Source organism: Papaver somniferum, unplaced genomic scaffold, assembly GCF_003573695.1.
Source record: "Papaver somniferum cultivar HN1 unplaced genomic scaffold, ASM357369v1 unplaced-scaffold_99, whole genome shotgun sequence".
NCBI classification, from domain to species: domain Eukaryota; kingdom Viridiplantae; phylum Streptophyta; class Magnoliopsida; order Ranunculales; family Papaveraceae; genus Papaver; species Papaver somniferum.
The window spans coordinates 5,538,644-5,549,338 of record NW_020653081.1 but is presented as its reverse complement, the minus strand read 5'-3'; the positions used below and the strand labels follow the sequence as shown (position 1 = coordinate 5,549,338).

At 35.8% G+C, this 10,695-nt stretch overlaps 1 protein-coding gene across 1 annotated transcript; it reads left to right on the top strand.

Annotated features, from left to right (window-relative positions):
• The first annotated feature begins 3,955 nt into the window (after positions 1-3,955).
• LOC113346497 (NAC domain-containing protein 104-like) lies at positions 3,956-5,125 on the top strand. The gene is made up of 3 exons (XM_026590046.1): positions 3,956-4,205; positions 4,299-4,606; positions 4,703-5,125. Exons 1-3 carry the CDS (start codon positions 4,037-4,039, stop codon positions 4,862-4,864), a joined length of 639 nt encoding a protein of 212 aa, XP_026445831.1. The 5' UTR covers positions 3,956-4,036; the 3' UTR covers positions 4,865-5,125.
• The last annotated feature ends 5,570 nt before the right edge of the window (positions 5,126-10,695 follow it).

The following is a 10,695-nucleotide window of genomic DNA, read 5'->3' as shown; positions in this document are numbered from 1 at the left end:
AACCGAAAATATTCTCAAGATATTCATTAAAGCACAGATTCGGTTTTCATAATTCCTGGAAATGTTCTGTCCAAAAATAACGATCGAAATCTCTCGGAAAATCTAATTAGTAAATGCACATTACTAATTTGTAATTTCCCTACAAAATGAAATTAATAACCTTAATTAAAAGATTCTTATCTTACTTATGTTTCGATCCTGGGATTCTCTTCCCTTAGCCGTTAAGGAACATCTTTGAACAATTAAAGTAATAAACATTCACAGCACGTGTTCAAAGTTTGTCGACATCTTTACTTTGTAAGTTCTCTTTCACATTTACAACCTTGAAACCGATTTGCCACACTTACAAACAAGTTTAGAATTGGTTCATCTGACTTTCAAGAACTATGTGATTGATCAAACCAACATTCAATCACAATCATGGGTTTAAGGTTCTACCAAAACAAGTTTCGGTTCTACCTCCATGTGAGTACTGTGCATAGTCACACTAGCTTTCCAAAAATTCGGTTGACTAGGTACTAGGATCGGTTCCCCACATATATATGGTATCTAACTTATATGTGTTGCACATGTCCATAGGATCGGTTCCCCTTTGCCTAAAAACGCGTTGCACATGTCCATAGGATCGGTTCCCCTTTCTGTTATAAACCTTGTTGCACCCCATACAAGGATAGGTTCCCTTTGATGTACTTCACCCATTACAAGGATCAGTTCTCCTTTCCTTTTAATTGGTCACACATACAAAATCCGATCATACCACAGGTGATTACTTAAGGTCGGTTTTACTAATAAAAGTTATACCAATACATAAGTCAGGCCTTTGTGAATAGTTCTACCAAGAACACACCAAGTTGTGAGTGGTTATACTCTATCACACATATTGGTTGTTCATAAGATATGCAATGAATAACAAAACCAATAACACCTGGAAATTTCCTTTTCGGTCCACAAACAAGTTTATGAACTTACTAGGATGAAATCCTCACCTCATACCCATACATAATCACAATAGCATTCAAATGATTATGGCGATGTCTTATCTACAAAGTTTAATGGTTAAGTAATAAACCTCGTATTGTATTCCTTAATACTATGTCTATCTAGAGTTTAAATATGCTTCGCAGTTATGTTTTCAATATGCACGACTTGAAATATACGTTAGGGAATGAAACAGTTCAAGTCAAATATCACCAACCTCAAGTGGAAGGATGGTTGTTGTCGTTGTATCTCCTTTCTTCTTCACATCTTCAAGACTTCGCAATACTTGTAATGTCTCATATCCTAATACTTTCAAGCTAACCTATACGAAGTTGACTCTAGTACATAATCAAGCGACTCTTAACATGAGTTTTGATTCACTAAAATATGACAACCAAACTTGACATACCAACGCTTGGTGGGTTCGACCGAGCAATGCTCTAACCGTGTTCCTTTTCTTTTCTCTTTAAATAATTCCTCAACCTTTTTCTTGTAGAAAAACCTCGAAGCTGCTACATACCCCTAACTTTTTTCCCCACCATATTCCCATGGTATGTGACACTAATCTAAACTCTAGATATAGAAATGAAAAACCCAATCGGGGAGCGATGGGTCCTGGATAAACATTCATGAACTAGTAATAACGCGACATGTAGGTGCCCAAGAATTTCGAAAGGAAATGTGGGGCAAAAAGCATTTCCTTTATGCAACCCAATTTACATTTCAACACTCTTTGTATATAATCCAAAAAAAATAAATTAATTTATTTTTCAAAAAAACTATGGATATTCATGTAATCCTTCTAATTAAATTAATCAAATACTGTAATTGGATGTTTAATGACAACTGCGGTTATTAAAGAACAGTCGATCATACTAACATTAATGTATGTTTATCAAATATGTAGTTTCTTTTCTTCCCTTATGTATGAGGCATAGTCGTGGATTGCATGATAATATATGAAATAAATAGTGTGATGAGACAATGATAGTTATTTTCTCCTACTAACTCCAGCTTTAGCGTAACAAATGCGGCCTTCTGACTCTCTAAGAGTATGACTGTTAAAGATATCAAACTCATCAAAGTCGTGATAACTGAAGCTTAGACCCAGCAAATTAATCAAACTACACCGATTAGATGAGTGGAGTTGTTTTCCTTTATTCTTTTTTCTTTTAAGCATGAAATTTATTTAACAAAATAGAGAACAATTATACAAGGGTATGTGTCATTTAATACAATCTGGTTAAGAAGTGATGGAATCTTATGGTCCCAAATTTCTGTTGAGAGATTTTCCGTCTGACTGCCAATATCCACTGCCTGATTTCCTTCCCTTAATTATGCTGGATAGTTCATTGTGGATTTTGGTACATTCTCTCTGTTTGATTTCGATAATCATCCCTGCTAAATACCATGGAGATTCAGTATCAGAGATTTATAACTGAAGCAGATTTTCAAAGTTTCGAACTGGCCAAATCCGTTATGCCACCATCCTAGGTGCAGTTAACATGACCCAAAACTTAACCGTTAGCAGGTGATGCATAATGGTTGTGCTACTGCTACCACAGTTCTTGCTGCCAAATCCCTACGCATAAAACTTGCGCATGAGTTGGTGCTTTGTATTTGGGGCGCAACATTTTTGCAAGAATGTACTAAATCCGGATATACCGATGAATATATGTGCTGAAAGAATTTTTGATGGAGTTTTTTCATGACGTATTTATGATACATTTTTCTCATAGAAATAAATGTAGCTGTTGTTTTTTACAAGAATGTACCAAGTCCTGATAGCACTACTCGATAGCTTATCAAAAGAAAAGGAAATACAATTCCTTTATTTATTGACAAGTGTTATCCTTTGAAGGGTCTTTTTGGTTCTGCATTTGGTACTCCGTGACAAAGGAATAGCACTCGGGTCATCCAATGCTCTTATCGTCCATCTGAAGTCGAAATAATTACCTATTTCTCACTAATAATCATTTGTTGGGAAAATGTACCGGCTTGAAACATGACGTCGTCTATTCCAAAGGCTTTCATCATCCTTATGCCTGATTCTCAAAACAACGTCAGTATCTAAACTTGTTTCGTAGTTGGTACATGTATGTACTCGGATTGGTGTGACTGACTGATGTACGTACTCAGTGGCACTAACTAGTGGACTAAGAGGAGGCTTCCATTCCAGCTAGGGACATGAATGGTACCTTAATTCGTGCCGTGCCTTGGCCCAGTCTCATACCATAGGCCAGTTATAGAAATAGAAGTGGTGGACAGTTCATGCCATTGTATCATCTGGATGCTTATTAATTAACTCATGCGATGCGACATCCAAAAACACTTAACATTTGGATCATTTTAACTTTCCTTAAAATATCCCGTTTACCACTTATTTTTAACTTTACACACACAAAGTATGCCGTAAAAAAAGTCGTTGTTAAAAGTGAAAACCATGCGCAATATACTTGTATTTAATGAAGTTAACCAGCATTATGACAAAGCAAAGGAAGAGCTGAAGAAGCCCGTCAAAAGCTAAAAACATCCCATTTGTTAGTCAACTTGATCCACTCCGGAAACATGGAGAATCTCCTCCTCTGATCAAAAAGTGAATATAATTAACCAGCTGCTATCAAACACAACGAACATTCAATTTCGTAATTACCAACAGCCGCCTTCAAAATTCTATTGAGCTGGCACACCCAAATAACTCTCATGATCCATCTCTGTCTCTCCCCATGCTATCAACTCAACTCAAATCCAATTCTTACTCTCTATAATTCATCAATATCCTTCAAGTGTTATCCTTGTGTCTCACGTCAATCTTTTTCTCACCTTTTCAAATACCCCATCCCTCTCTCATTGGCACGCGCGCACACATTGAGAGAGATAGATTAGTAGTGCATATCTCTCTCTCTTCCTGTACTTCCCCCATAAATATCAACCATACATGCACACTAAAATCACCATCACTCCCATATATATACATATACTGCGCCTGCCAAACACTTGTATACAATTTCTTCTCTTCTATTTCCTCCTCCTGGGTCAAGTGTAGGAAGTGCAGAACATGGGAGATAATAACAATAATGTGAGGTTACCTCCTGGTTTTCGATTCAATCCGACTGACCAAGAACTCATTCTTCATTTCCTTCATCGTAAGGCTTCGTTATTACCTTGCGTACCAGATGTCATCCCTGATTTGGATCTCTACCCATATGATCCTTGGGATCTTAACGGTACGTGCATAGTTTATCTATATCGCCACATATTATTATTCTTTTTTGTTTCGAAAGTTAGTTTAAAACAAGTTGGTTATATATATATTTCAGGTAAGGCTTTAGCAGGAGATTACAACCAATGGTATTTCTTCAGTAGAAGGACTTCGAATCGAGTATCAGCCAGTGGATATTGGATGGCTCTGGATGATAATCTAGTTGACGAACCCATTTTATTGCCAAATAATCATAAGAAGACTAAAGTGGCGGGTTTGAAGAGATGTCTTGGCTTCTACATGGCTCACGGCCTCAAAACCAATTGGATCATGCATGAATATCGATTAACGGATTCTCGTGGCCGTGGCAGTAGTTCATCGTCCAGTAGTATTGGTAGCAGATCTTCTAAACAAAGAACACCAACTGTAAGACCTAGCCTTAAGTTATCTTAACTAGTTTCCTGCAATCAGTTTAAGCTATATAAGTATACGTAGTTTTTAATTATATTTTGTGTCTTTTAGGATTCAAGTAAGTGGGTTGTCTGCCGAGTGTTCGAGCAAGGTGGAGGCTCAGACGGGAGCTATAATGGTGACGATGACGACGAAGGGATAACGCTTTCAGGAATGGATGAAGTTTTCTTGTCATTAGATGATCTTGATGATATAAGTCTGCCATATCAATGATTATGGAAATGGAAGTTCGATATTTTGAGGTCCTAAAAACGCCTAACTTAGACTATGGGTCCTAGCTGCTTGCTGGTTCAATCACAATATTTGAATGTATAAGAAGTGAAATTGACATAATATATATAGTAATGATTCAAATGCTAATCTTAGGCCCCTAGGCAGATAATGTGAGGGCTAAAACAAGTCTTATAATAGCTAATGTTTTCCGTAACAAGTGATACTCTATCGATCAATATTAATGATTACAATGTTGATGTACACGTCTCTCTCTGGCCCAAGTTATTCTAATGTTATAATTCAAAACTCGTCAGCATTCTAATTTTTATCCAAAGATTAGAAGAAAAGAAACTGTAGTTCGAAAACCAAATCATATCATCATCCTCTAAGGCCAACTCCTCCTAATTTTCAAAACATATTGCCACCAAAACCACAAATGTGGTAAGTCAGCAAGAAACACAGTAAATGATTCACCATGAATTACTGTCACCCAAGAAACCAATCCTTGATTAAAAACAGGCCCGCAAACATCATATAAGACATGAAAACAATCCGGAAAACTTGATACTAAAACCTGTCACAACCAACTGATTTAAGGAATGGGTGGGTATCTTTCCTTACTATCAATGACAACACAATGAGTTAATATATATCATTTTTAATCTAAATTTTGTTTACTTTTGATTTCTCTTATTTACCATAATTGGCCTTTTTATTACTATCATTTTGTTTACTGAAAGTTCATTCTAAGTGGATGAGTTACTTTAAAAATCTATAATTAATCTCTTAGGCCTTCTCATCTAGATTTCTCTTATTTTCCTTTTTTTCTCTCCTTCATCAAGCTTGTTTTTTTTTACGTGTTCTTAGTTAGGCATACAAGTATTGGGTGGAGAAGGGAGAATAGGAAGGTATGAGGATGGATGTGGAGCCCAAACACCACTGTTAGGTTATTGTGCTTGAGATCATTCTACTCTCTTTGGCATTCTTTTTTTTAACTTTTCTGATGTTTTTGGTGGGATTGGTTTCTTGAATTACAAAGTTATGTGGAACAATGTTTTTCTCATTGGTGCCTGCTGAGCTTAGCAGTATGTCATGTGTGGTGTAAGCAAGCATAGCCTGAATCTAGCTAACTCACACATGTGACAAAATTTGCTTCTTATCTACGCTTCACACAAGTAGTGTGCTACTACCAAAATTATGATGACAAAAATTAGCCACTTTCTTTCGCCATTTTTTAATAACAACATGGATGCCTGATTCATGATTTTTAATGGCTATTCTATTCTGTGAAGTATAGTAACTTGAAGTAACTGTGTTAGGGTCATCAGTGTTAGTTCTCCTATCAGTGAGATCCAGCAGTGGTGATTTGACAATGTTGCCCCTGTATTGTGTTGCTATTTAAGAGAACTTGCCTATGAAATCTTAATTATTGTTTTTCTTAAATTAAAGGAAAAATTTCATAAAAGGTTCTAAATCACAGTAAATGTGACAAAGAAGAGAATCAAGTTACATGGATGAACACATTACTGCGTCCCAATTACAAATCAAAATTGATAAACTAAAATCAGAAAATAATCATGAGTTTAAACCCTAAGTATATATGCATTTTACAACTACAATTAGTTATTTAATGCTTCTTGAGATGTTGTTATGAGGACTTCATCCCTCTCTCTTCACAAAGTCCACCAAACATCAAAATACAGGAGTGACCGTAGTATTTTAATTTTGTTTTTACTTTTGTTGGTGCCCCATTCCTGTATAGTGCTTTTAACATTACTTGCAAATGTCCAATTAACATCAAAACTGTTTAAGAAGTACAGCCATATCTCAAATGCAATTTTACAGTGTAAGAATAAATGCTCATTAGTTTAGTATTGTTTTCATAGAGAAGACAATTTGCATCCTAAATTATACCTGCGTTGAAGAGATAGTTTAGAGTAGGTGTTTCATTATAACACAGTCCATATCAGAAAAGACACCTTTAATAGTACTTTAGCATTCCATAATTGTTTTTCAGGGAAAGATAATAAGCCTTCAGTTTCCATAGCTTGATAAGAATTAGCTACTGAAAAAATATTACCATATCTTCCGCTTCTCGCATCCTCTTGATTTGATAGAGTAGAAGAAGGGTCACCAATTATATTGAGTAACAGAGTCACCTCTAATAACTCTTACTTATTCAAATTCTTTGAAACTGAAAATCCCAAGCACCATTTGAGGAGATCAAATCCCTTACCATAGCTAAATTCTTCTTAGAAAGTTTAAAAAGAGCAGGAGAGACTTGTATCAAGGGTTGATCACCTATCCATGTATCCTCCCAAAAAAGAATACTTTCTCCATTTCCCAGAGCTAATGGACGTTCATTCCTCACAAATTCCTTGCTTTTCAAAATGCCAGTCCATACACTATAGCATACAATTCTTTTAAAATGATTAGGAAAAATAACACTTGTATCTCCTCCAAACTTTTGATAATCCTTCTTCATAGAGCTTTCTTTTCAGAGCCATACCTCCATATTGGTTTGGAGTGAAATCTTAATTCAAATTTATAATAGAGCAAACACCGTGGAGTGTGGAGGCATATTTCTCTCAATTCAAAATTGAGCACATTGTAACCAAAAACAAGTACAAAGTCTCTTATTTCTCTTAATTTTATTAGATACCCAAGCCTTGGCTAGAGAAAAATAAGTATTTATAGTGGTTGGACACTCAAGTTTTGTAAAGTAGTTAGTTTTTTTCCGAAAATCTTTCAAGCAGATGGTCGTATATATAGATAAGAACCATAATGCTTGCTTTTTTTTTTACCATTGGCTTAGCTAAAAACCCTAATAATAGTATTGTAGCAAAGATATTTCTATATGATTCAATAATATTCCTTGAGATGTGTTCTTGGTGGGTGATCTGATTCAACAACTTGATGCAACTCTCCAATAGCTTTGGCTCTCCAAGAGTTGTTGATAAATGAAGGGGGAGGGGGGTGTACCTGCAAGGACACTTTGATGCCTCAATGACTAAGAGTTTGTTACAGTTCTTGTGGGGAGAAAATATAACACTGAACGTGATATATTAAAATACAAAAAGGTCTATGTTTGGGAGTATAATGAGTGGTGAAGTTAAAACTCTGGTGGGAAGTACTTCGACATTGTTGAATATTAAGGAAATAGATATGTAAATGGTTTGCATGATCCTAATATGTATGCTTGTCACCTACCAAACTGAAGGAAATCCATATATACATGTCATTTCGAAAATGAGAGGTTACCAAGTATACCGACAACTTTTTCGTTCGGAAACCCATATGGAAAAACTTGTCACAATCAGTAGCAAGGATCAACAGTAAAGATATGATACCTAATTGTTAGAGCACTGCTCGGTCGAACCCACAAGCTTTGCTGTCTCAAGTTTTTTTGTTAAGTTTAGTTGCCAAAACTATAAGTCTTGATTTCTAATCTACTTATAACTATGTTTCGGATTAGGATAGAAAGTGTAGTTGAGCATTAAACTTCACGGCGTTCATCGATTGAAGACGAAGAACTACTAAGGGGAGCATGTGGAACTTCATCAATAAAAGGTATGTGGAGACTTGAACTCGTCTATCACTCAAAAGTCTATCTACTCTACCTCCTATTTGAGACAAAAGTCGTATATCTATATAGACTTCAATTATGCACATTTGATATTTCGAGCTGAGTTTAACTCGCTTACATATTTCTCGAAATATGTGTTAGTAAGCTTTCGCTTTAACCAAGTTCATCTTATATTCTTGACGAAAGTCAAAAGATGATCATGTTAAAATCGCCTTGTAACATCTTACATGATTTGTGTGAGACAGTCATTTGATGTAGACTCGAAATATTTCATGTTGATCATTCGATCACTTGAAAATTGCTTTGAAGATAATAGTTTGTGTGAGACATCTATTTTCGTCTTCCAAGAATGTTTCAATGGTTGAAAGAAGAGTTTAAAACAATTGGATATAAGCATAGTATGCATACTTTCATATATGTAGTCCATGTCCGGGAACCATGGTATGCATACATTTATGCGTACTTGTTGGTTTGTGAAAGTACGGGAACCTTGTACGTATACCAGTACGCGAATTGGCGTGAGGTTCAGGTCCGGGAATTTCTGCTGAGTTTGGTGGTATGCATACCCGTTCGCATACTGGCGAACCCAAACTCGGTCCGGCCAGTAAGGTATGCGTACCTGTTTGCATACCTTAGTGGATAATGTTCTAAAATCAATTTGTTCATGAACTAATACATTTATATAATAAGGAATGCAATCTTTTGCAAACCGTGGATATAATGTTCATGACTTGATTCGAGTGAATCAAAATTTATTTTTCTTCAATTGTGTCTTGTATACTTCTATGAGAATATAAACAATTGAAAAACTCTAGAACTAGTTTCATTTGAGTCATTTGAACTAGTTATGGTTAAGATGAATGAGGCCGATATGAAAGTGTTCATATCGCTAACTTCAGTTAACTATTGTTGAGCCAACAAAAGGTGTACAGTTTAGGTATGGTTACCCATATCTAAATGAAGTCACTTTTCGTTTGTGTGTAACAATCTAAGTTCGACCTTACGGTTGAAAGATATTAGCTTGAGTCTAATCATGTTTTCATCTAACGGTGAATATTGAATGCTTTTTTACCAAGGTAACATTGATTGCAAACCCTGATTTGAAGACTATATAAAGGAGAACTCTATCAACTGGGAAACCCAATCCCTACACCTCCTATGTGATACTAGTTGCGACTAGAGTCGATTCTCCTTTAACCTTATATTTTTCCAAAACCCTATAGGTTAACGACTCGAAGACTTTATTGGGATTGTGAATCCATACCCAACTACTTTCTATGTACTTACGTGTTCTGATCTTGCTATTTTCTGTCGTGAGTACTATCTTCTCTAAGATTTGTTCGAGATTTAATCACCGATAGGCAAGATAAAAAGTAGTCACAAACATCTTCGTCTCATTGTTTGTGATTCCATAATATCTTGTTTCGCTACCATACGATTAAGATTATTGTGAGGTGATTGATATTTCTAGGCTATTCTTCGGGAATATAAATCCGGTATATCAAATGGTTCATGTTCACCTTGGTTTATCAAAAGACGAAACAAAATTCATAGGTTTATCTGTGGGAGACAAATTTATCTATTCAATATACCTTTCTGTGTGAGACAGATTGGTTTATCAAGTCTTCGACTTTGGGTCGTAGCAACTCTTAGTTGTGGGTGAGATCAGCTAAGGGAATCAAGTGTGTAGAATTTTGCTGGGGTTCAGAGACGTAAGGAGCGCAACTGTAGCTTGATAAGTGTGAGACTAGTCAAGGCTCAAATACATTCCAGTCCGAAGTTAACTCGGAGTAGTCTAGTGTCTGTAGCGGCTTAATACAATGTGGTGTTCAAATTTGGACTAGGTCCCGTGGTTTTTCTGCATTTGCGGTTTCCTCGTTAATAAAACTTCTGGTGACTTTTTCATTTCTTTTCCGCATTATATTTGCTTATATAATTGAAATGTCACAGGTTGTGCGTAAGTTCAATCAATTGTGAATCCAACCTTTGGTTGTTGATTAAATTGATTGACACTTGGATATTGGTTTTTGATACCGTCCAAGTTATTTCTTATATTCAACCGGTCTAGCAAATTCCTATTTTTTTGATTGCGGATTGAATTGAGAAATTGAGATATAACTCTTTGATATACTTTTCTTAAGATTGAGTTTGACTGTTTAGTTGATTCTCTTAAACGTATATTGGAGTTAGTCCATACAGATTGCTAAGCGAAATATTGGGTGTGGTTGTTAGACCCCCGCTTTTT

Bases quoted from the DNA above. Each gene is read 5' to 3' on its own strand.
- LOC113346497 (XM_026590046.1), top strand. From the start codon at position 4,037: ATGGGAGATAATAACAATAATGTGAGGTTACCTCCTGGTTTTCGATTC. The intron at 4,206-4,298 runs GTACGTGCATAG...TATATATTTCAG, and splicing joins TGATCCTTGGGATCTTAACG to GTAAGGCTTTAGCAGGAGAT. The intron at 4,607-4,702 runs GTAAGACCTAGC...TGTGTCTTTTAG, and splicing joins CTAAACAAAGAACACCAACT to GATTCAAGTAAGTGGGTTGT.